General features: G+C 42.2%; 3 protein-coding genes across 7 annotated transcripts in view; all 3 read right to left on the bottom strand.

The window, feature by feature from the left end:
• Positions 1–1,328: 1,328 nt before the first annotated feature.
• jade1 (jade family PHD finger 1) lies at positions 1,329–14,069 on the bottom strand. Of its 5 annotated transcripts, none has more exons than XM_005728641.1 (12): positions 13,775–14,069; positions 12,070–12,152; positions 11,655–11,792; positions 10,989–11,056; positions 10,150–10,307; positions 8,682–8,866; positions 7,583–7,794; positions 6,938–7,105; positions 6,543–6,659; positions 4,901–5,494; positions 3,184–3,301; positions 1,329–2,493 (listed from the first exon to the last, which is right to left on the bottom strand). In XM_005728641.1, exons 2-12 carry the CDS (start codon positions 12,143–12,145, stop codon positions 1,448–1,450), a joined length of 2,880 nt encoding a protein of 959 aa, XP_005728698.1. In that variant the 5' UTR covers positions 12,146–12,152; positions 13,775–14,069; the 3' UTR covers positions 1,329–1,447. The 5 variants fall into 5 exon arrangements, with proteins under 5 accessions (XP_005728698.1, XP_005728700.1, XP_005728701.1 ...); XM_005728643.1 differs by lacking the exon at positions 13,775–14,069 and adding an exon at positions 13,587–13,645; XM_005728644.1 differs by lacking the exon at positions 13,775–14,069 and adding an exon at positions 12,836–13,188.
• Positions 14,070–14,726: 657 nt separating this feature from the next.
• Positions 14,727–21,749, bottom strand: asmt2 (acetylserotonin O-methyltransferase 2). Its single transcript, XM_005728640.1, has 9 exons — positions 21,468–21,749; positions 21,283–21,373; positions 20,910–21,084; positions 20,391–20,520; positions 20,156–20,224; positions 19,957–20,075; positions 18,977–19,114; positions 18,405–18,527; positions 14,727–17,485 (listed from the first exon to the last, which is right to left on the bottom strand). Exons 2-9 carry the CDS (start codon positions 21,361–21,363, stop codon positions 17,274–17,276), a joined length of 1,047 nt encoding a protein of 348 aa, XP_005728697.1. The 5' UTR covers positions 21,364–21,373; positions 21,468–21,749; the 3' UTR covers positions 14,727–17,273.
• Positions 21,750–24,095: 2,346 nt separating this feature from the next.
• pgrmc2 (progesterone receptor membrane component 2) overlaps positions 24,096–26,505 on the bottom strand; it is a 7,746-nt gene continuing 5,336 nt past the window's right edge. Inside the window, exon 3 of the mRNA XM_005728639.1 lies at positions 24,096–25,545. Within this exon, the coding sequence (XP_005728696.1) occupies positions 25,448–25,545 (98 nt within the window). The 3' untranslated portion in view covers positions 24,096–25,447. The remainder of the gene's footprint in view (positions 25,546–26,505) is intronic.

Below are 26,505 nucleotides of genomic sequence, written 5' to 3'. Positions count from 1 at the left end.
AGAAGTCTCGTGGTGTGTTAGATGCAGCTTTGCAAACATAAAGCTCAGCAGCCCTCAGTCTTTAATGGTATTGTCATAAACTTTAACATTTAACATGCTGAGACCTGTAGAGTCTGAGCTGTACCACACAGAGTTCTGTGTGACCCTACAAGGACATCCTCCTAAAACTTTGAAGGCAGCCTAACATTTGTCAGTGTCTACAGACTCTTCCACACCTGTAACCTGCATTCAGGGCACCCATAGGTGGACCTGGCACTCCTGATGTTTTCAGTCAAGCTGCAAAGTGAGTAGAAGTCCCTCTGCAGGGCAACAAGCCCTCATGGAGTCAGACATGAGGGCCTGTTGCCCTGCAGGCCCTCATGTCTGACTCCATGAGGTATACACAGTTTCATCAGCTTGTTGGACTGAATGACTTTATCGCTGTTGTTTGGTTCATGTGTGAAGATCCTCCTCACACATGAACCAACTACTCACACCAGAAAAAAAGTTAATGTATTTTTTTATAAGGAGATCTTCAAGATGAGAGCATTTTAACATATACCTTGAATGACTGAGTTACTGTATCTCTACAACTCATCAATGAGACACAGAAACCATTTTTCAGTCCAGCAGAGTTTTTATTCCTCTTTAAGACAACAACAAAAAAATAATATTTTGCATAACAGTAGTACAGCAGCGGCCAAGGGTACAAAACGCTTTCTTTTGTTTGTTTTAATTATTCAGTGTAAAAATAACTCTACTCACACCTGTGCCGTCCTCTCGTAGTGCAAACGCTTCAAATAAAAGTTAGGCACATGATGGATACGATCGCAGTTCAAATTACACTTAAGTGCTGATGACGAGTAAAACATTCTGAATTCCTGTTTCAGTTTGCCAACCCACCCACCCCCACCCGGCGTCATCGCGTAGGACAACCACAGACTGAAGAAGTACTCCGTTTAAACAGCGTTAAAAGGGCAGTTTGACCTCCTCTTTGAAGCGGTCGAGGTCCGATGAAGCCTGATTAATTAAAAAGAAGGCCTACGCAGTCCTGATCACTGACAGTATGACTGAGGATTACCTGCTTCTGATTCTTCCACTAAGTGCAACTGACTCATGGCCGAGTTTAATACTAGAGACGAAAAGAAAAGACATAGCAAGCTTATGGTCCCAAGCAACAATCCCAACTTTGATGCTATTGCTTGTTTATATCTGAGCGAGCGATTAAATGGCAACTTGACATCTTTCTATTCTGAGGAAAGGAAAAAAAAAAAGAACTAGCACAAAATAAAATAAAATATTTCCCAGTTTTACATATGTTACAAATAAAAAATAAATATCAGCTCTGTTTTTACTCTAGCCTTATTTGTTTTGTTTAGGATTTAGAGAAAAATAAAGGTACAAAGAGCGGCTGTCGTTCTTCTCCGAACAACACAGTGCAGCTTAATTTCTAAGAGTTGTTCCGTCATCAGGACGCCAGGACGCCCCGGCGAATGATGTCAGAGACGTAGCGGCGGCTGAGTGACGAGTCGCCTCTCAGCTGGTGTGAGTGGCATCGTTTCAGGCAGGGCTCCAGCTCGCCGTCGCCCGCCTTGGAGTCAGACGTGTAGTCCTCGTTTTCCGTCCCCGTGCGCAGTCGGGTCCTGGGGTACGACGGCTTGGGCGTGTTGGTCAGTGGCCTGAGCAGGGGCTTGTGTAGCTCCGCCTGCTTTTGCTCCGTTATACTTGCGGGTTTCTCGCTCCTCTTTGGGATCCTGAACTTCCCCCAGCTTCTCAGCTGTGCAGCCTCGGGCCCGTTAGATGCGTGGGAGCTGTCGGCCGAGGCTCTCCTCAGCCAGCCGTTGGTCTTGGCGCTGGGAGCGGTGTCTGACACCGTGCTGGCTTTGTTACATTTAGTGTTGCTCGTCACATCCGGAGAGATCGGGCTTCTTTTGATCCCTTCATCTATGAAGTAGTTGTCTGAGTCAGAGTTTCTGATGTCTACCAGTCTGATGGACACCGTTTTCTCCAGATGCTTTGACCCAAACCTGTTCTTCCCCTGGCTGGTGAAGCTTTCTGTGGAATCATTCCCCTTTTTCCTCCTCCTCTCCTCCTGCTCATGCTCAATATCCCGTTTTCGTCTCGCTTCCAGTTCGGGCTCCGCAGCCTCCCTTCTCGGGCCTTTCCGGCTCTCATGCTTGGGCAGTTTGCCGACGGCTGGTTCCTGAATGACCTCTGGCTTTGGGAGTTTTTTAAACGGTGTCTCCTGGCTGATGTGTTGGATTCTGGCCTCCATGGCTGCGGCCTCTTTGATCTGGGAACTTTTGCTATCCCTTGTTTCCGATGCCTTGCTCAGATTGTCCTTCTTTTGAGTGTGCGGTGAGTTGGGCAGGCTTTTTCTCTCGCTGCTTTTCCTTTTTTCCTTTCGTTTGGTCTTCAGTCCAGAGGGGCTCCAGGAGGAGCTAGACTGGGAGCCCTGAGACGATAACCAGCCCAGAGAGAACAGCTTTTCCAGATCCTTTGCTGAAGGATCGCCTGAAACACACAAAAAACATACAGGTTTATTAAAACATGAGAGGTAACTATCTGTAATTATCAACCAGCCAAATTAGTTGCTTTTTCTAATATTTCTATCCTCATGTAAAGGCCAACAGCAGAACGCAGGGCTTTGCTGTGAGCACCAGTTCAATTTTTTTAGTATGTAGCAAACATTTGTAGTCTTTTGATACAGGAAGTAGCTTTAACATTGTGCTGACTTATTACTGAGCACGAATCAGACCTGGGAATAGGATGAGGAACATGACCTGTGTGCAAGTCACATCCTAATTTCTGCTCTTCTCTCGCCAAAGTTTCCACGTGCGATCAGCGACGCCATCAAGGAAATCCAGAAAGATCTACCTGACGTAGCCTGTAACACGTCGCCTACTGATGGCCTTTCAATCAGCTCAGCAAATAGTTGCTGGGTGCAAATATACAGAAATGATCAAACCCCACATCTGAAGTCGTGTGTGCAGAAACACACTTTTATAATTCAATACAAAATATCTCAACACGTTACAAACTGCAGGCGGTTGCAGTTTGTAACGTGCAGCTTTCTCACCTGCAGACCTGAGAAAGCTGATGGGACACACCGTCTACTAGCTAGGTTTACTAACATGAATGCAAAGTTCATGTGGAAGCTACCACATGCAAACCTGTTACAGTTTGTTCATCTCATGGACTCACCGCTGAGCAGCTCGTGGTCAAGCAATCGGACCTGGTGCTGGAAGATCTGCTCCTGGACTTTCCACAACGACCGCTTCATCTTCTCTCTCCGAGTCACCATGTAGGTCAGGTTACGAACCTGTGGAGCATTAGCAGCTTCTTTAGTCACGCTTTTATCAGATTGCATCCTACAACAACTACGGCTCGTGCTGTCTTTTCACTTCTGCTGACTTAATTGTCGTGAGCAAGTGCCTCATTTCTGCATTTCTACAAACAAACCTGATATCCCAACTTCAGAAACCTGGATACGATTTCACAATTACAGAAAAAGAGGAAAACAAAAATAGGAAACTTGACCAAGTTCAGTCAAGTTATGTGATAGTAACACAAAATATATTTTTAATGCGTTTTAGAATGATGGGATTAACCAGTTAAATATACTTTATGGAGACGTCAACCTGGTCGTTTGTGTAAACGGGTTTCCCGACAGAGTGACTCATCCACAGCACTCTGTAGCAGAGACTCTGGTATTTGTGACGTAACCTAAGATGTGTTGAACCAGATGTTTTGTGTTTGTGATAAATAATCTGGGATCAACCTCACAGCACACAGCTAACTAACCAGACAGACTGTCAATATAAACACTGGAGCCATAACCAGCTTTCCTTTCCCTGACACAACTGAGTACCCCTGCAGAAAAGTACTAATGTCTCACCTGGGCCTCACCTGGCCCACAGAGAGCATAAACTTCTTGAATGTCTCACTTAAACTTGTCTTTGTTTCAAGGTCAAACAGCAACTAGCTTGTGTGTGTCTACCAGGACAGTTTTTAGGCTCAGCACTACTGGCTGGGCTAATGTAACACTAGCCAGTCCAAACGTCTCAACAGCAGAGGGCAAGAGGGTGAGAAGGATTTAGCCTGCTGTGTTCAGAAAATATAAGAGGACAGATATCAGCAGAGCAACTGAAGATAAACTATTTTAAGTCATGACACTTGAACTGTTTGTTTTTACTCTTTAGTGTGACTTACTCTGTCGGGCTGGGTTTGAAATACAGCAGGATAATTACATCCATCAGCTTAGTGATTGTATTTGGTTTTCTAAAAATTAATGCTTCAATGTTTGGAGACCTGCAGAAGGTCGATTTAGGGCTGGAATATTTCACCACCAAACGTGGTAAAGATGGCAGCTCTCACAACCAAACTCAGCACCGAGAGCACATTTTTTCATTTAAAGCCTCATACAGCAATACTGTGGATCACAGTCAGTAGGCAAACCTGCTGATTAGATATTGAAGAAGCATTATAAACTGCTAGTGATCGTGTAGTTTCATGCAGCGCATGGTAAAGATTGTTGTTCCATGTTTTTTACCACAGAGCTGGCTCACAGTGCCAAAGGTCCATTCTATATAAAATCAGTCATCTTAGAAGAGTTTTGTCCAGCTTTTAAAAGACGGTTATGTTCGAATAAATGTAGCTATACAAGCAGTTATGTCTTCTGTACTAATGAAAGGCCCTCTGTGGACTTTATCAAGCCTGTTTGTTTTGTTTTTAAATAAATAAATGACCAGCAGCACTCCTCTCCTCTATAAGCAGCAGACTTTTATGTTGCACTGAGAATTTATTGAACTGCATTTAAGCGTTTCTCTCGTCATCCCCTGCTCTTCATAACATTTCTCTTCTTGCCTCCGCTGTTGTCTTTGCGCCTGTGAGTCCTGCTGCAGGTGGAGTCAAAACCTACCCGCTCCAGATCTTGTCGGAGGTGTGTGAAGAGCTGCAGGCGGCGCAGCAGCACCTCCTGCTCTCGCCGTGCCAGGCTCTCCTCTTCGTCTTTTTTGGGCGTGAGAAGCGGCTGGTTGAAGTTGGCTTTGCGTTTCAGTTTCCAGTACTGATAGAGAAAGTCCACCACCTCAGGCACCAGCTTCAAGTTACTAGTTACCTCCTCCACGTCTACAAACTGGTAGAACTCTTCCTCCATCTCTTGCAGCTTCAGTTTGCGGAGGTTGACTCTCTTCTCTTCCTTGCTGAGTGCCTCTGGGTTGGTCAGTGCTCTATCGATGAGCTGAGGGGCCACACAGGAAGATGAAGAGGGGGAGGCAGCATCTTCCTCCTCTAACACCTTCACTCTCCTCCTGCCCTTCTTGTCTCTGGCACTCTCCTTCTCCTCGTCACCCGAGTCGCGGTCCCTGGACTCGTCACCCTCAAGCCCAGAATGTTTGGGGCAGTAAGACTTGAACTTGACCTCATCGTCATCTGTGAGGATAGTGTTCATTTCAAGGTTGGCGTGGAGGCCGCACGTCACGTGGAAGGAAGTCCGGCAATTTTTTGCTGAACACTAAAGAAACAAACAGAAAAATGTTTACTAAAATTAGTTTTTTTGTCCCCCATTCCTACAGGAAATATAATATATAATTAAATAAAACAACAACAACAACAACAAAAAAAAACAACTTATTACTTAAAAATGCCAAAACTGAAATGCTGTCAAAGATGTCAAATTCACCAAAGCACAGCCTGAGACACAAACCAAAAAGAATCTCTAGCATCAGAAACATCAAATTTCTTCTCTAGTTATTCTTTAAACCTGCAATTCTGTATTTTGCCATTTGGGGGCAGCAAAAACAACATACAGGTATTTAATTGATCAAAATAAACTAATCAAATACCAAAGTAACACTCCAGCCCTCTACTTGCTGTGACTCAGGCTCTCATACAAACCCACTTCAAACAAACAGAAGTACCTTCAGCTTAATAAGAAGTGAAAACAGTCAAATATATCAAAATGTTATGAATGACATCACTAAGTTTTCTGAAAATTGTATCAGAAAGAATTTTGATGATTGTGCTATCTCACAGTGTGATGTACTTTCAGCTGCCCTCGTATTTCCTACGGGGTTGCCGCAGCGGGTGGATCCGCATATTTGATTTGGCACAGTTTTTAGGGCGGATGCCCATCCACACAGCGCTGATATCTCACACTACCAACACATATATCATGCACCAACATTCAGCCTAAATATACACAGAGATCATTTCTTTCTCCATATCACTCAGTCCAGATCTGCTGTGTGTCAAATTGTCTTCCTGCCTTACTTTTATGTTGTTACTGTTGTGAATTTAACATGTTTAACACAAAATCTAAAACCACACACTAAAACATTTCACTGCTGAGTGATCTGCTGTGCCTTTAAGCCTCCACCCTGCTGAGGTGTGAAGTCACTGCCTTGATTTCCAGTACATGTAAACTGAAGAACACTGATGCATCCTTTCACCCGGTGTGGATCAATAATGCCCACACTGTGGAAATCTCCTCCCGTAGTCTGAGTTACTGACACGTGCTGGATGAGCTTTTCACATTAAATGAACCGTGTATTGTTAATAACCTGAATGCATGCGCCAGTCTTCTCTTTGCAGAGGCAGCAGATCAGAGCCCATCTGTTGCTGGGAATATGGGACACATTGGTGATCGGCTCCATCTTCTCTGGATTCCCAATGCTCACCTGCACAGAGGGTTTAACACACAAAGAGGACACGAGTTGCTCAAACGTCAGCGCACATGGTGTTGACAAATGCAAGCACATGCAGAGTGGTCTTAGACACAGTGTCACTGCCATGTGTGTCAAAATGGTTACCAACATTTTAAACAAGTGGGATCAAAACCTACGACTCTTAACAAGACAAGCAGCTGTCAGGAGCAGCCAATCAGAAGAAGAGTAGAGGCTACTAGAGTCCCACAATGACCATTTGATTAAAAACAGAAATTATGACTGATCTTCACCTCTGGAATCCACAAGGCACAGCTGACGTGGACCCACTTAGTTCCACTTCGGGTGGGCTTCATGGCTCCGCCCTTTTTGGGACACAACTGGCACTTTGGCAGGATGCCGAGGGCACAGATCCGACACAACCAGCTGCCCTTAGGGACTTTCTGGATGCCGTAACACGCCTGAAAAGAAACCCAAACAGCGGCTCAGTTTCCAGAAAGCAAGCAGAAATGACGACGCAGACAGGAAGTAGGTGTGTCACATGAAAAGCAAACCGAAAATGTAAGACAAGTCGCTTTTTTTGCCTCAGTGAGACGAATCTCTAAAGTCTTGCAACATTCTTTTTTCTTTGAACAAGTTAACAAAATCCATCTTTTCCCCTACAGGAAACATTAAAACGGGAAGAATTTTATTTTGAGTCCTTTCATGTACAAAAAGCTAAATAACTGTTGACGTTAGCAATACGCAGCCAGTTTATTCAATGGGAGTGACGTCATATATTTTTACTAGACAGGGAAAAGTTTAAAACTGACAAAAGAAAACAGATTTGACTTCATATCGCACATTAACAGATTTAGAACAATATTCTGTGGCTGATGACAGACTTGTCCTCTGTCTGCTGTGTTTTTTTCTCATTTTAAAGGGAGATGACGGCTGACCTGGTGAACGCAGATGTTGCACTTGTCACAGAACACCATCTCGTTGTTGTCCTCCCCGTCAGGTGACTGGCAAACATCGCACACCACATCCTCGTCATACTCGATGCCTAACCCCTCCTCGGTCTCCATGGCGTGCGTCATGTTTTCGTGGCAGCAGCGCTCAAACTCTTCCATCACACGCTCCATGGTGATTTCATCCAGTGGCGGAATAGCTGGGAAAAAAATATACATGAATAAAGATGTCCTGATCTATTATAAAGTTACCTTATTTGTTGATGCTCTCTTACACTTTTGGTTAGACAATATGATCAGACTGCAGTGATGAAAAATAAATAAATCTGCCTCCTGCAGGAGAGTCTGGGTTTTATCATCTTCAATTTCACTACAATTTAAGCATCAATATTTCTCTGTGGGCTGAGTAAATGCCCTTTTTGTTTGGCTTTTAATTTGTAATTACACCTACATTTTCCATCCATCTAAAAGCAGACAGAAGACACAAAATGCTCAATAACACATACAACACAGAGTTATCAAACAGAAACTGGAAACAGCAGTGCAGTAACACAAGAAGCCTAAAAAAAAGCCGGACTCTTTACTCAAAATACAAACTGGACCCAAAAACCAAGTCTGTATATAAACACAGCTTGCAGCTGAAGGAGCACAGGAGAAGTTATGAGGGTGTCAAGGACAAGAAAGATGAACAGGACAGATTTCGCTGGCTCTCTGCGTCTCTCAGCTCACGCTCCTTCTGAAGAAAATAGCTTTGTGACTGCAAACCTGTACTGCACGTCTGTTTATACAACAAGGATCTATAATAAATACATACATAATAATAGTAATCTTTCAATGAACTTCACTGAATACTGATGGCAAACAAGCAGGCTGACAGAGTGTAAAGCTTGATGTCAACATCTCAGACCTTGCAGCTGTGGACACAGCTTTAAAACGCTTTCATCTGCTCTGTTTCATTTCATTTGATACATTTGATACAACAAAAAACAAAAGAAACAACTATATTCAGTTCCTGAGCCTAAAAATAACTTACAGATTTAACCATCAAACAAGCAGCTACAGAACAAATATGTACTCAGTGACTCACCCATCTCTGTAAACTCTTCATTTATGACCTGCAGCCAGGCCACGTCTTCCTCGTTCAGGTCGTAGCGACACATCCCCTCCGCCAGCGTGCGGATGTCCACGTAGCCGAGCACTTCTGTGCCTGATGTCCGGATCAACTTCTTTGGCCTACCAAACATCGTCTCCTTTCCTTTCTCGGACAGCACCCTGCACAACCGAGACCTTCACATTCACTATCGTGCACATGCAGTACACTATGGTAACATGTTTAATCGAACTATACATTATTAACCAACAACTGGTGGTCTAACATGTACGGCAGGCTTTACAGTAGCTCCTAGCCGACCCAAAAACACCTCTGGACTTTTTAAGGCATTCAAGGACTTTTCTTTTCAATGACACTTTCAAAAAGGATGCGATTTCCTGGTTTGCACTTAAACAGCCCTCAAATTTATAAAACATGTAATATTTACAATTCTGATACTGATGAACAGTAGACAGGATGGTAAAAGTCAGATTATCTTTCATGGTCATACAAATGAATGGAAACACTGTTACTAAATTAGTAACACTGTAACATTTCTCTGCTGTAATTTTGTTAGAAGGGTATTTCCTGCACGGCGGGATTTCTGGTGTCCTCTCAAAGAGGCTTTAACCAGAAACTCACCAGCATTCTAAAAATGTTTTGTTAATAAGGGTTTCGTTTACTCATATTTTCTTGAAATGCATCAATGTCTGTTAGGCAGGATGATACAGACTCACTGCCTTTATCATACACGGACTGTGTTTGCTCACTGACATCCCCTAAAGGCAAATTCTGAACCACGAAAACCCTTCAGCACTCAGTGGTCGACAGATAAAACAATACAGGTTTCCAAGGTGATATTTTAGCACCATCAGCTTGATATTTTGATCTACCTCTACACAGGCTGTGCTAAATCACTTGGAGCCTCGGCTTGACTCGACTCGGTTTCAGACGTTTTCCGTTACAGCCGAGTATCACCTAATGCTGGGTTGTTATAGCAACGTGGTCTCGTGACTTCATTGTACATCACACAAACACCAAAGCAATGGAGAACGTCAAGGCGATGGCATACCTGCTGCTCGGTGTATGGCTTTTTGTCACTCTGGGACCACTGTGGTTTTTTTGTGTAGCCATTTCATTTGTTGCTCGGTTTCAAAAATGGCAGTTTTGATTTTCATAAAGGCGTGCTCTCATGACTCATTGAGTTACGCCACTGACTAGCCAATTTACACCACGTTTTTGCACTGCTCAGAAGCCCAGTCGAGTAGGTATTTAAAACATTTTTTTTTTTTAAGTACACAGTTTCAGGTTCTACCACCTAATTGAAAACCATAAAAACCGAGGCAAGTCGAGCCAACCCAAGTGGGAAAGGGCTAGAAGTGTCAAAGTCTCCGTCAGCTACGCTGCCTCTTATTCACTGAAGTGAACTATGAGTGAGATTGAATGTGTTACTTTTATTTCCTACCTCACAACAGGCTGTGGGATGGAGTGGGGGCTGACGGGGACCTGGACGCCCTTCTCCCACTCCTGCCTCCATGGGTCAGCTAGGACGTAGTAGTCCTCGGTGTTCAGCTGATACGAGTCGTGCACTTTCATGGCCGTGATCAGGTCCGTCCTGAAAACCTGCAGCACATAACATGAACATTGCTAAGTGTATAATGAGATTTCAGAGAAAACTGCTGCAAAACAAAGCTCGTCTCTGCAACAGCATCAAGAACTTCAATCAGCTTAAAGAAGAAAGCTGAAGGTTCGCTAAATTACATTTTTGCAAAGCAACTGATAAATAAATATAGAATGTATGAAAACGTATATCACTGTTTGAACAGGTTAAAAAAAAAAGAAAGGGAAAAATAATCGACCACATTGACCCTCACAGCTAAAGACAGCAAATTAGGATCCTGCATTGGCTCAAGTCATTGTTTTGCTTTAATTTGATTGGCTCTCTAGTGAAAGGGAGGACACAGTGGACTGCAGGGACCAAGTCCACAGACTGTACAGTAGATAACAGCAAACGTGCTTTCATCTCAAGGACACACTTGGAGTGTGGGTCCAAGATAGCACGTCTTTTCTTACACGTATAAACAACCACATAAACATTTATTTTACAGATGTGCTGCCAGCTGGTCCTTTCATTTTCACATTCATTTGTCAGCCACATATACACGTCTTTAGTTAAAATCTAAAGTACGATCCCAGAGTACAAGACTGACAAAAAAGAAGGGCCATTAATTCTAATCTACACATTTCAAGTTTTACAGCAACCTTTTAAAAACCACAATAAATAGTTTGAGACCAAATGCGTACCTCAGAGGGTTTCTGCCCAGTCCACCTCCTGTGCTGCGATGAATGCTGGGACCAGCAGGTGGAATTACCTGAAACAGAAACACCACAAACTGTTGTACAGACCCACATTTCTTCTTTGAGCATCAGCCCAAGTCTGCTGATTTTCTAATAAACAACTTCACACCATTAAATACGTCTGGATTTCCCCCAATGAGGGGAAACTTGAGAGAAACGCCTGGCTCATTTGGATAGTCAAACTGGGGCAACTGACATTTTCTGTTTTCAATTTCATTTTATCAGCTAGAGTCGCCAATTTGACTTTGGGCCAGGTATGAAATTGATGATCAAAATGGGGTTTTTTTGTTCTGATTTTTTAATCAACTGCAAGAACCACAATAAAAAGTGCTTGATCATTGTGGTGTGCTTTATGGCATTAAATATTTTAACTTGTCTGTCTAATAAAACCCTAAAACAGACCAGGCTAAAAGCAATTTCCAGTAAGCGCTTGGGGTTTGTTTTTATAACAGATGGCAAAATGATACGAATGCTCAGTCATAATGAAGCATGTACTTTGCTTTCTGTAATTTACAGCTCCGGGCAGCATTTTAAACAATGTGGTAAAAGTCCAACCTCTGAGGGAAACCAACAACTGCAAGCTGTTCCCAGATTTGAGACCATCTGCCTGACCTGCCAGGATGTCTTTAAAGGTCCAAACATTCCTCCTGTCCCTACTCTGTCTCCTGTTTCTCGGACTACAGGACTTCTTTTGCTTTTCCTTTATGTTTGTCCATCTACTGCACTTGTTTCTCTTTCTTTTCTTCTTTCCTGAACATGGAAGTACAGACTTACTCACACTGACACCAATAACATTAGAGATACATTTTCAAGTCTAACTGCAAAGCAAAAGTGTCATGGTTATCAAGGAAGCTGTCAAAAGACTTTACTTTTACTTCTAAAAATAGCCAGACTTCATGAAGTCATTCGCTTTGTCTGAACTTATCTCGGTGCTTGCACTTGTGCTGGCAGGGTTGTGCCAACCCTCATTCCCATCTACATGTGGACTTGGTATGAATGAGTCAGCAGAGACAATATTTTTGCTTACTTCCATTGTCCGAGTCATCGCTGCTGCTGGGGTGTCTGCTTCTCTTCATTGTCACCTGTCTGCGGAGCTCCGGCATAAGGGCACTTCACAAACAAGAAATGAGGTAGAGATACAAAATGGGAGGATGAAAAGGTACACGATAAACAACTGTGGGAAAGATTTGGTAGTAAGATTAATAGGCTGCCTTAAAACCCCTCACACAAAGAAAGTCGAGTCAGTTAGTAAATGCTACTTTTGGTGAGTGGCTTTGCACAATGCTGTAACCAAATCATGCTCAGTTACACCATTACCAAAAGCAAACATGTTGACCAAAAATATTCTTCTGGGTATTATCAATTAGCTGCAATTCACTGCAGCTAAACACGGTGGTATGATGTATTGATTATGCAAAATCTGAGAAAACGATCATGTTGTGGTGAAATATGTTCCCAACAGTAGGGGGGAGCAAAAATGGATCAATCAATATTTAAATCACTGCCATGCTAGTGCTAAATTATCACTTCTGCCATATGAGAACGAAGCACAACAACAGTCCAAGAACTTGTCACTATCCCACCGGTTTCCGTCCTGATCAGCCAGCATGGCTGTATAAACACACACGCACGCACCAGGCACTGCTCGAGAAGAAGTTACCGCATGCTGCACTGACAGGAAGCAACACTGTTATAAGATCAGGCTGCCCGTGCACGGAGTCTCAACTCCCAAGAGCACAGGAGGAAATTTCTCAGAATCCGCCGCCAACCCGCATAGGGAGAAAGGTGCTAACCCTAATTTAGCTGGCTAGGCTAAATGCAGGCTAGCCAGGGTCTGTGCGACGCCCCTCCTTCTAGCAAGCAGGCTGCAGAAAGTACGAGCTAAATTACGAGAAACTAGCTCAAGCCACCAGCTGATCAAAACAAATGCTCCCCGGTGCTATTCTGGCAGCCTTGTGTTATAAGGATACGGATGCAAGTTCTAAGCAGACCACGGAGCGTTGCATTTTTTAAAGTCACATTGCAACTCTACATGGCTAATGTTAGCCTGGTTGCTAATCTCCTATTTCCGTTATGTAACATAAGGCCCATCCCTAACCGGCGCCTCAAATTGGCATGTTTATATTTTTTAAGTTAGCAACAACATTCGCTATATACAAATAAGTTAACTTAATAAACAGAACATATGGATACTAATCCGTATCACGAATATTTTATTTTGTTGTCTAAAGTCATTGTACACCTTATGTTTCACTGACGTTGTTGGTTAGCACACCGGCTAACTAGTTAGCTGGAGGCTACACGTAATGTAGATTGTGTTTAGCATTATTAGCCGATGTTGCTAACATAACACAGGGTTCTACGGTGCCACTCACTAAATCCCACGGCACAGACAGCGCGCTGTCAAAGGTTAAGGGTCAATTCTTGTGCAAAACAAACTACACCAAATCAAAAACAACACGTGAATTTAAACTCATCGTTAATACAACACTGCCTTTTCGCTACTATGCAGCTAACCAGCAGGGCACAGTGTGGTAGGTTTACCAGCGGTCCACTGGTTGAGGTTAATCTTTGGCGCCATTTTAAATGACGATGTCGCGTTTTCCTAGCGGACTGCTAGTACGTCCATACTAGAAATATAAACTCGCTCAAATGTCTAGATAAAATAATTCTGGTACATATGCACCTGAATTAAAACAGCGTAGAGTTTAAATAAATTGCATAGTACGTACAGAGCACGTCAGGCCGATGCGAGCCGCTGTTTTGAGTTTGAAGCGAAGCGCAGTTTTTGCCTTGAGTTCCGCTTGACCCGCATTCCACATACACAAACACAGTGGCGGCTGGGGAGGAGATTACTCTGCACACACGCAGCTATGTGCATCGGCCGCTAGAGGGCAGCAAAACCGAAACTGGTAGCAGTAATCCGACAACAGATCACTGCAGGAAAAAACAAGAAGTTTCCACAGCCTCGGTAACAACCCACGTTACCCGGTTGCCAGTTTGAGTGTCAACAAACCATAATAATGTGTGCATAATTCTTTCCCAAGTGTGTACGACGGAGGGTTTCTACTGGCAACAAAGTCTCTGCTTTCTGTCAAGGACACCACACACTACAGGGACAGACCATCAGCAACATAAAAACAAACATTTAGTGAGAAAAGGACACATTTTCTTCCCTTCGTAAAGGTTTCCTAGATCAATATAATCCCTTTCTTTACTGATACGCCCCTTTTTGTGTTTCTTTCTGTGCTCTTCGATATTATTTACAACATACTGTATCAGCTCATTTATGAAAGCAGTTTGATAATATCTGAATATTTATCCCAGAAGCTAGGAAACTTGCAAGTTACAGCAAGCAAAACACTGAAAATAGCCTTTAATAAAATAGTCCCGTTAACGCAGAATAGCTGAATAAAAGGCAAAAGAAAATATCTCAGTGAAATGAAGTATTTTATTATACTTTGCATAGTTTGATCATGGATACACCATATTATAAATTTAAAAAAAACTGTAAGACTCATTATCTATAATTCTTGGATCCTCGTAATTTTTGCCAGGAGAAACCGAGACAAATGATCACATTACATATTGGATATGACTTCTTAAAATTGCTGCTTTGGTAACAAAGAACAATTTAACATAATAGTAATTCAATAACTAATGTGTAAACTGTGTAAAGTCCAGGCAAAAATTCAGGGAGGCTGTAAAAACATTAACTAATAAATATTTAAGACTAAAGAACTGTCACAGTATCAGCTACAAGGACAAACTCCCAACACCCTGTGGCTGTGTTTACATGCAATACTTTTAATACAAAAAATTATAAACATAATATTTTTTGTTCAAATGAACTTTTTGTACAGAATATCCAAGATGTGTGTCTGAAGGATGCATGCTTACAGGAATGAGCAGGAGGAGGAGGGTCCGGTGACTCAAATGCTCCATTTCTATTGCACATGTTGTTATTCTACATTTACATGTCATCAGTGACACACATGCTAATAAAACATAATCTCACAGCTCCATTAACACATGTTTTAATTCACGTGTGAACTTATCAGCAGCTATGAGGAGCCGATTTGATGCGAGTCGGCTTCTGGTGTGAACAAGAGCTTCAGTTCCTGAAGCCTCGCTAACTAACATCATAAAAAAAGAAAACATAAAACGACAAAATGCACCAGACATCAACAAAGAGGGTTTTTTAAAAAGCACCCAAGTGATTCTTTTTTCTTCAACCAGCCAACACAGTGAGAACTTCATAATAGCAGCAGAGGAATGATGAAGGTAAACAGAGGTGATCATAAAGGGTTAAATACAGTTGCGTCTCATCTTCCACTCGTCACAGTGAACAGGAAAGCTGGGAACACGCGCACGTTCACACACATCACATCACTTTTTTTAAGTTTAAAGGTCAGTATTTTTCCTATTTGAACTTTATTAGTCTGATGTGTCTTCCTGTGAGTGAGACAGAATCATTAAATACATGAAGACACACACATCTAGCACAGACTTGGTAAGATCTACAAGACAGACAAAACTGACTTTTCTACAGAGACTGAGAAATGACAGACACATTGCAAGATAGACACAACTGAGAAAATATTGTGTAGAACAATGAAAGCAATGATGGCAGCAGGTTTACAGTCTGATTTTTGCATGAACAAATATTATAGGCTCAGTTTTCCCAACAGTGTGAAAATGACTTTTTTCTTTATCTGGGTAAAAACTGTTTATGATCAGATTATATCTGAAGTCTGGATGTAATTCAAAATTATAAAAATAACTTTGTGCAAAAATGTTTAAAAAGGTTTTGGGGTGCATATGCAGTGCCCACTATGATATACTGGTCTAATATTCTGGTTGAATAGGCATAAAAAATAGTCCTAGAAGAGAAGAGAAGCGAGCGTCAGTGTTGACATTAACTCGTCCACCAATTTGGATGTGTGATGATCACAGTGATAATGTAGGATCAAGTAAATAAAGCCCCAGTCACACTAGCCAGTCAAATGGCCTGTGATCATTTGGCAACCACTGACTCTGAGGGAAGTGAGTATACCCCAACCAGTTTCTTGAAGTTGATAGTAGTCGCTGGGACATAAACAAGGAGCTTCTAAATGCCATAGGTACGAGTTCAACCAACTGGTGAAAAACTCTCTGTCATTGCTTTGGTTGCTAGCATGTTGCTGCTGTCCTAGTTTGACTGGAAGTGACAGAGTTGACTACAAACACTTCCCAGCCACTCTCCGAACTTTAGTCCAGCTGCAAAAAGTCCAACACAAGCTAGAAATAAAGACTCGTCACCTTCAAAGTAAAAGTTGCAACTTGTGAAACATGCTTGCCTCCAGTGGTAAGGCACGGCTTCTCCATTTCCACTTTGCGTAACATTTTTACAAATTGTGCAAATTTTTACAAATTGTAAAAATGTACTAGTTCTCAGCTAGATGAGTATTTGCAGACAACCACGAAAAACTACAAGCAATGTGCTAGCAACCAAAGCAATCACTAGGATGATTTTGGTCCTGCACATATTTTGCAACCATTTTCACCCAGCGAGAGCCATCCCATTGGGGAACACACATTTCCCATGCAAACACTTGTTGTGTCATCTTCAATATGGTGAACAACTCTTGAGCAATGAATTCATGTCAGAGCCTCAACACTGAGCTAACCAGTTTCTTATTAGCTTAGTGTATTTATTTAGTTAAGGTAAATTAAACATATCTGCAGGTTAATCTACTTTTGTCTTTATGCTAACTATGCTAAACAGTTACTTGTTAGCTTAGCTTAGCTTAATGTTAAGTTAACAAGCTTCTGGTGGTAGTAGTAGCTTCATATTTAGCATACAACCATAAGAGTGGTATCAAGAGAGAAAATCTTCATCAAATGTTAAATTTGTTTTTTAATCTGAACCCATTCTTGAATCTTATTTTGCTTGGTGTAAGGTGAGAACATTACTTATAGACGCAAGATATTATCTATCACAGCAGCAACCTCTAACCAGAGGTGTGGTCAAAAGACAAGGTGAACTGTAAGAAAAATTTTAAAAATAACAAATAATTGGTGTTGACGATAACATAAACTGGAGATCCATGTGGACAACTTTTTTTTTTTCTCCCCACAGTTTACAGTTTGATGTTGACATCTGTTCCTTATCGAGGCCTTGAAGTTTCCATTTAACCTTTCTCAGACTTTTGACAGATGCTTTCTAAGCATCCCGCTCTCTGTCTGAGCTCATCTGATGGCCAATATGGCATCATAAGATTTGCCCGTGCGGCAGACCTGAATGTTCTTGAAGCCGGTCTTGTTGAACATGTGTGTGTACTCGGACGGTGGGCGCTCCCTGCCCTTCGTCTGCACCAGCATGTTGAGGGAGAAAAGCTGAGTCATGATGGGCCCTCGTCTGTTCTCAAACAGCATCGCTTCTACCAGCAGGACGCCGCCGCCTGGCAGGAGGACAAACAAGGATACTGAAAGCAGTTTTTGTCTCAAATAGAAACAAAAACTGCTATAGGTATAATAATCAAATGAAAAATTGAGAAAATATAGCAACAATGAGTGAAATAAGTGTTTGATCCCCTCGAAACACATGATTTAGTACTTGGTGGAGTAAACTAGTGTTGGCCAGCAGGTTTGTGAACATCTTACAGTGCAGCAGATCATTATCATACAGGTCAAATCATTAACAAATGGAAACAATTACTAAAACTGTTATTTATGCTGTGCTCCAGATACCACGGAAGTCGGAACTTGGGAGTGTCGGCAGTAAAGTTGCAAAAGCGAAGAAAAATGGGATTTGTTTTCATTATTACCAAAGTAGAGCTATTCACGTGTCACAAGAAAAACAATGTAATACTTGTTTGCTGTGCTTAAAAACACTGCTGCGGGGCATTCAAAGATAGAGCCTGATGAGTGGGCTGAGTTACAAATACACAACAATGGCAGTACAGATGACAAGTTTTGCAGTTTTACTACTGTTTACATCACAGCCACCATCTATGGCTGTGATTGTGATTACCTCAGGATTGGTGGGGCTGCTCTGACTCTGAGTTGAGGAGACGTTCCAGATGAAAATTCCAACTGGGAGCTCAGAAATGTCAACTTCAAACTTGATCGCTCAATAATATACTCATATTATTCTTACTCTTTTGATGAAGCTCATTAGCAATGTGAAATGTAATAACAGTGGCTATTTTCAAGCTGGCCACTAACTCTGGTAAGAAAATGTCTCATTTTGACACAAACTGAACATAACTTGTCTGCTTTTGAAGCTGTTACTTCTCTACTTTCCCAGACTTGACAGATCTCACATTCAGTGGTTTGTCGCTAAAACAACAAACCCCCACATGTACCTGGTGTACTGACCTGGTGCACACATGTCATAGATCTTCTTCAGCAGCGTCAGGCACTTCTCTTCAGGCCAGTCATGAATGATTCTGGCCAGAACGTACAAGTCTGCAGTGGGGATTTCACCAGTGAAGAAATCTCCTGCACGTAGAGGGCGCAGCATTAATAAAGACGTATTTACCAGTTTATTGGTTACAGTGAAGAAAAAAATGCTTTTTTCCTAACTAATCTCATAGGGGACCTATTATATCTACTTCCATGCTTCTATGCATGATTCAGATTTCAAAATAACCAAAACAAGATGTTTAAGCTCCTTTCCTCCTCTTTTTTAACCCAGCTTTTTTCTGATTGGCTGCACCTTGCAAACAGGAGGTTTTGAACATTTTTCTATGCTCTTTCTAGGGAAGTACTTTCTATCTAACATTCACACACATTCATACTCAGACGCAAGCATTGGAGAGCAACCTGGGGCTAGTAGCAGAGGATCATGAACCTACCAACCTTCTGATTAGTAGGTGACTTACAGCCACCCCCATGTATGTTTTTTCTTAAACATTTAAGGTGTTTTAAATTATCCATAGCAGACTTACCGGACTGAAATACAATAGCATCATTCTCCTGAGAGAAATGCTTCTGAGCCACTTCCACGACCTGCTGGAGATCAAACACTGTGACTGTGGATGAGGGATACGCCTTTGCCATCTCGCGGGCCAAAGCACCAGTGCAACCTAGCAATCGTTCATAAACAGCGATCAACATTTATCAGAGGGAACAATCCTTCAAAATGTTCATTTTTGGTATACATGAATTTGAGGTATCTACACCAATCAGGTATAACATTACGAGCACTGACAGGTGAAGTGAATAACACTGATTATCTCCTCTTCATGGCACCTATTTGGGCGAGATATATCTGGGACCAAGTGGACATTTGTCCTCAAAGTTGATGTGTTAGAAGCAGGAAAAATGGGTGAGTTTAAGGAGATGAACGAGTCTGACGAGGACCAAATTGTGATAGCTAGATGACTGGGTCAGAGCATCTCTAAAACTGCAGCTCTTGTGGGGTGTTCCCAGTCTGCAGAGGTCGGTATCTGTCAAAAGTGGTCGAACGAAGGAGCAGTGGTGAGCCAGCGACAGGATGATGAGTGACCAAGAGACACTGATGCATGTGGGGGAGTGAAGGCTGGATAATGTGCCCTGCCACAAAGCAAAAATGGTTCAAGGAGCACAACAACGAGATTGAGATGTTAACTTGTCTCCGGTTTCCCCAGAGCTCAATCCAACTGAGCATGTGTGGGATGTACTGGAATCAGAATCAGAATCAGAAAGGGTTTATTGCCAGATGTTGAGCAGGTTTACAACATTAGGAAATTGCTGCGGTGCTTCAGTGCAACATACTGTCATAGAAATATGACAAACAGCTCCGATTCATGGAGGCCCCACCTTGCAACTTAAACGACTTAAAGGTGGACATAATGTTATGTCTGATAGGTGTGTGTATATCTATTTGCCTTGTTGGGAAGAATAACAGGCCCTCTCAGATGTCACAGCATCCCTGACAGCCTCTTACCTCCAAGATCTACTACGTTCTGGAAGCCGGAGAGATTGAATGCTGTCACAACGTCATGTCCATCCAGAACCCATGACGAGTTCATCAGACCCATGAATTTCAGCATGTCCTCTTCTGATCTGTGCGGTACAGTTTAGGTTCATATACTGAATCCTACCAAGCTCAAAGCCACACTTGAAGCAGCGGGATCAACACCAACCTGTAAATGGCTTGGAAGACCTCCTCTGCTGGAAGGCCGAATGTCTTTTCATTCTGATTCTTCCCCTCCCTGCATGATGACAGAGGATAAGGAACAATTCTTTGTGCTCATGAAAACAACACAAAGCGAAAGAGAATGGTTGCTTTACGTCTGCAAACATTTCTAAAAGCCCTGTTAAATCAGCTCGTTTTGTGTGGTATTTTAGCCTGATGTGGTCCCATGTGAATACACAGACCTGACAGCATCCACCAAGTTGTTCCACAGTGGGTAGATGGTTTGGGATTGGTAGACGATCATGTCATGGAGAGATTTGGCGCTGCCTTTGGCCAGATAAAGATTTGCCACGTCGGTGCTGCTGTACAAAGCTGTTTTAATAGAAGAGAAAGAGCAATAAATTAAAATGAAAGCCTTAAAGAGCAGCTAAATGTAACTGTTACACAATTACATACAATTTAATTATACCATTTTTAAATTATAATATTATTACCTGATGTAGCTTAAATTTGACATGTTGGCTTTTTGGAATGATCACACTGGAGATCATTTTCATGCCCAGGGAGAAACCATCATATTTTTGTAGTTTCCTTCTCTCTGTACATCAAAAACTACTTTCGGTCACCACAGCGGGTAGCTCTACAGATTTCCACCCCTTGTGCCCTTCCTGACACAACCCCGAGGGGTTTGCATCTCCTCCCAGAAACAAATCAGGGAGCTTTTGCTTGCTACACTATACCTGCCTCCTCCTATTCCTCACCTGTTCCATCTGTCTTCTCAACCTCCAGGATCTCAATGCCCACCAGCGCGTCCAGCAGCCTCTCCATCCCATCCAAGCTGGTGCCCAGCTCCTGAGCAACATGCTGGGCACTCAAAGGCTCCTGGGACCTGAGCAGCAGGTCAAATACTCCAAGCTCACAGGCTGAAAATATCACCTGCGGAAAGACCTGTCAAGTTAACAACTTTGCACTGGTAGGCAGACTTTTAGTTAAAAAACTATGACTATAGGCAGATCCACCACCTCAGTCCAGTTTGTAATATTTCTACAGTTCCTGCATATAGTGGAGAAAATCTGAATCGACACACATTAAATCAGACTGACACTTCCCGAAGATAAACCGTGAAATGTTTACCTTGGACACTCTGAAGCCGTTAAAATACTCCAGAAGTTTGAACGGGTAATCCAGCTCACTCTGGGACATATGCTCTGCCATTACTGCGCTCCTGGTGGGGAAACATACCGACACAACGCCCTCACAGCCGGAGGAAAAACTCGCGCTTAACGTGGACAAACACTCTCCACGGGATCACCACTTACCGTCCGGAAAGCAGCCAGAAGGATCCGAGTCTGGTGAAGGTTGGTTTTAGAGGGTGTAAGTGCAGCACGGTTAGTTTGGGTTTTAGATAAAACAGCCAAAATGTCGGCGGTGTGTGATGGAGCTGCTGCTGGGAAATGCTCGGCAGAGAATCAGCTAAGATGCATCCGTGATCTTGCTGAAAGCAATAGGAGAAACCCGCTTTGGCTTTACACAACGGCGACAGTGCATGAGCCACAACAGCCAACACCAAACTCACACTCACTCACACACGTTGTGATGAAGTTCCCGAATCAATCAGCGGCGGAGGGAGGCGCAGTTGAGTTGTTGATGTCAGAGATTTACGCTCCACGTGAATGAATAAATGCAGCTCTGAAATATGGATTAATGTTTATTATTGGTGTTACATGTACCTAAGATGTTCCAGTGTCTCTGGATATGACAGCGAACCCGGGAGAAATTACTTAGCAAGCACAAATAATATTTACTCATTCTTTGTGGCTATGAAGGACAAGAGGGGGGACAAAGTGTTACCTTGTTACAACCAGGCTGTCACAAAAACACAACACTTGTTCCGATTTCTTGTCTTGAACCTATGAAAACTCACTAATTGTCGAGCTGTCGAATTCTTTGACCTGTAAATTTGCAATTTTGTACATTTATATACAACGTCATACAATATAAACAATTTTAATGTTACATATTCTCTATATATTACCACTGTGACAGTGTTGCAACTACTTGCACCTTAAATTCTTACTACACCCACACATAAGCTACATAAGCACTTGTTTGCTTTATTATTTTCTGTGCTCAGAGTTAAGTCTATTCTTTATTTTAGTTATTTGTTTATTTAATGTGAAGGGAACCTGCAGAGTAAGAATTTAATTGCTCTGCGTATCCACTTGTGTTTTGTGGTGTATATGACAATAAACTTCTTGAATGTTGAATAAAAAATTCAGTTTGACAGGTTTTTGGTAAAAACAAGGTGATTCCAAAAGAGCTATCAGCTGTAACCTTGGCATGTCTCAGCATGACGTGCAATGTGTCCTTAAGAAATAAATTAAAATAAAGAAGTGGAGGAGAAAAGACGTGGCAGACCTAAAAATGATCTTTGACAAACGGACAGTATCTTAAAGTCTGTAAGAAACTGGAAAAATCATGATACGTGCATCTGGACCGTTAGATGATCAATCAGCTGTTTGCTAAAGACAATCAGAAATATTCTCTATGGAGGGGTTAATGTCAGAAAGGCGTTTTTAGAGAAGGGAAATAGGAAGAAAAGGCTGAAATAGGGAAATTATACAAGAAGTGGAGTAAAAAACACTCATTCATGGACTGGCCTCCCCACAGCCTGGACCTCAACATTATTGAAGCAGTGTGGGATCAGCTTGATAGAGATCAGAACGATATGCATCCAACATCCAAAGAAGAGCTTTGAAAGTCCTTCAAAAAGCCTGGAGAATTATTCCTGACTATTCCTATTCGTGCTTAATGAAATCACAAGAAAGCTTGTCTAAGAGATTTCAGCCTCTGTTGAAGAAAAAAGGTCCTCATGCAAAACAGACTTTCAAAGCTCATTAGAACTGTACAAACTGTTTTTCCTTCCATACAGGATCCAAAGGATGTTTCAAAACTTTTGCTCAGTACTGCAAATGTTTGCATACACAAGACTATTAATCCAGTATGTTTATATATGCGTAGATTTCCAGTATGTGCAGAGGGTGCAGCAATGGGAGGCCGAATTTCAGCTTTTGCAAAGATTTGCATGTTATAAATGTTGATGCTAATGTACCAGCGAGCTACGGTATCCAAATATTAGTGTTGTTGACCCAAGTCATGTTTCAGTTTTATGCAAACACGTTTTAACTACTTAGGATATCTTATGTATGGGTTGTCTTACGCAAGCAAATCAAACCTGTCCTGATGAGGCCGAGTGATTCATTCAAATCCTATGAAGTAAAAAAATATTCTGTTATTTGCTCATTATTAACATCACCCTAAGTATTTCCTTCAACATATAGATTTTTTAAAATTATTGCAGTATCAAACAGTAAGTTTAGTTCCTAGTTAAACACAAAGGTTTTTACTTTACTAGAGGCAGCTTCACATTTTGTGAAACTCTTAGCACATTTTTTTCTTCTTAGTTACATTACAGAACTTCTAATTACTGCATGCATGTGCCACCCAGCATGACTGTTCCCCCACCATCGCTGTCAGAAAAAAGCAAACAGGACTGATGGAAAGACAGTGATAAAACACGTGAAAACTGTGTTCCTGCTAGCGATCCAATCACGCATCTCAAATAAATTCCAGACATCTTCAATTATTAACCAAATTGATTTATTATGCATGAACAAATCCCTTCCTGCTTCTGTCACGCAGACACGCACACACACACGCCCAACATTTAAATACATGATGTGGTGGGAATTCAGCATAGCTCACTTTGTTGTTGCACATGCTTTAATAAAATGATAGATATATTTACAGGATAAGCAACGGCTCTGAAAAATTTTTTCTGCAATAACAGCTCCCGGTCCCACCCTGCAGCACACTGCAACACTCCTTGTATTTTGTTTTCCCCCCGTTTGGAAATTCATCAACATTTAAAAAGAAGTTTAGAACGCAAAGAAGGAAATACAAAAAAACAAACAAAAAAAAAACAAACAATGGAGGGGGGGTTTGGCCAATACGACATAGCATTATACGTATATGGAGTTCATCAACTACATAAATATGGCAGTAACACTGAGTAATTCATACGGACTATTTACAAAGTTTGTGAAGTGGGGAAATATTACAGTCTGTGCATGGACGACTGATAGAACATATGCCTTCTTAAAAGTCTGGGGGACCGAGTCTAGGAAAAGCCTACACCTCCATCCTTCTGCTTGCCTCCTCTGTTAGACCGGTCAGGACTGACACAACAAACAAAATAAGGCACAATTAATACTTGGACCATTTTCAGGGGAATCTACAGACTTGCAGCTGGCTTGTGAGGCATGTAAACAATTGAGTCGATTGATTAGGACTGCCCTGTCATCTTCCCTTTGTATTCCCGATCACTGATTCAGTCCGTCTGATGTGATTCAAAACAAGTTTCATATGGCGAGGACCTCTGACCCCTCCACCCCCTCCCATCCAAAATAAAAAGGAAACAAAAAAAAAGAGAAAACAAAACAAAAATTTGCCCTCCCGCCCTGCCCTCCCTCTATGCTACTCAACAAATACAATCACATGGTGACAAACAAAGAAAACTAGTAGTGCATACACTACAAACAACAGGAAAATGCGACGCCCTGCCAATTGCCTTTGGTTAGGCCACAGCACTGCCCTCTGAACAAGGGGAGACAATGACTTAAACACAAAAAACAAAAGAAAAAAAATAAATCAAATGATTGATTGATAAGCTGTCCGAAGCTGAAGCAGTTTCAGTTGCAATGTGACTAAACCAAAGATAAAAAGAGAGAGAAATCCGCTTCCCCATCCCAGTCCACTGATCATCTCAGACCAATGTGTTTCTCTGACTACCTCGGACCAGCCTCCACCCGTGCCCTGCGGCGACCATGACGACCACACTTTTCCCCCTCCCCCAGACAAATGATTAAAATATTTTAGGGTTTTTGTTTCAGATACATCTAATGTCACGAGGCCTCTCGCCGCCCCCAGATGTGTTTGCTGTCAATAAAAAAAAGCTCCTCGAAGGTTTTTGCGGTCAATCGCTTTCTGTTGGTGGTGATCTCTGTGGGATGGAGAGAAGAGGGAGGTCTGGGTGTTTACACTTGAATTCTGCCCTTCCAGAGCAGCCATGTCACCGGGCAGAATCAGGAGTGAAGATTTTGGCCAGTGGGGCAGGAGAAGGGAGTGGCAGATAGGCCAATAGGGCAGGAGGAAATGGAGGAAGTGGTCTAGGGGGGCCTGGGGGGGCCCTGTCACAGCTGTTTGGGGCTCCTGGCTTTGGTCGGAGTGATGGAACCTCTCAGTCGTGTTTCAGGTGGTCCTTGATGTCCTCCTCATCTGTGTACTCTGACGGCTCGTCGCCCGGCTTCAGTAACCTTCCGACGTAGTCATACTTTTCTGGAAGAAAGTGCAGAACAGATTTAAAGCTCAAACAAACGGCTGAGTGATCAATAAAATCACCTGACAGACGGCTAACCTACAAGTAACCGGACAATGGAAAAATTGTTTGGCTGGGTTTCCAAGTAAAATGTCAGACAGCTGGTCAGGGTACATTCAATTGCCTTACGTGGTCAATACATTTTGGAGATAAGGGATTGCATGTCTGATAAAGATTTGGCTTTTAATGCTTCGCTAATTTTCTCTGGATTTATAAATGACTGTAGGGCAGAAACAGAAATCTGGACCTGCATGTCTGCTGGCTGCCCTAAAAGCCACACACACAAAAAGTGACCGTTGAACCCCCAAGGCTGAATCAGCAGACTGGTTTTGGCTGGTAAAAACAAGACATCTGACCCATGTGTGACACAATCAGCAACAGTCCAAAAATCAAAGATGCTGTTTTTAGGCTTAGTTTGGGAAGGCTTAAGTGTTTGAGGCTGGAACCAAAATTATTACATTATAATTTGTTTTATGTCAGTAAATTAATCAACTCATGATTTAAGCTCCCAAACCTCTCTCTCAATACTTAAGCGAATACATTTGCCCTCGATGTCAAGATACAACTTTGGGCTGGAACAGCGCTGAGCGTAAATGACATGTTGTCATCCTCTTATAAGAGTCAATCAACTGCAGTTTGGGATTCACCAACTCAGCCAAAGCTGCTCAGTCCTGCTTTAAAGTGTTATTTAAGCAAGCAGAAGCCCGGCAGTACTTCAGACGAGTTCCAGTCCAAAATTAGACACTAATACAGTAGATCTGAGGTAAATCACACGAGGAAAGTTTTAAAACGACAGACTGTAACAGGATCCAACACTGTGCTGCATGTACAGTAGGGCTGGGCGATATGACCCAAAATTCATATCTCGATATTTTTTAGCTGGATGGCGATATAAGATATATATCTCGATTTTTTTTTTT

Source organism: Pundamilia nyererei, unplaced genomic scaffold (assembly GCF_000239375.1).
Source record: "Pundamilia nyererei isolate P.nyererei 1_Seehausen unplaced genomic scaffold, PunNye1.0 scaffold00029, whole genome shotgun sequence".
NCBI classification, from domain to species: Eukaryota; Metazoa; Chordata; class Actinopteri; order Cichliformes; family Cichlidae; genus Pundamilia; species Pundamilia nyererei.
Note: the sequence above shows the minus strand (reverse complement) of the source record. Positions and strands in the feature narration are given on the sequence as shown.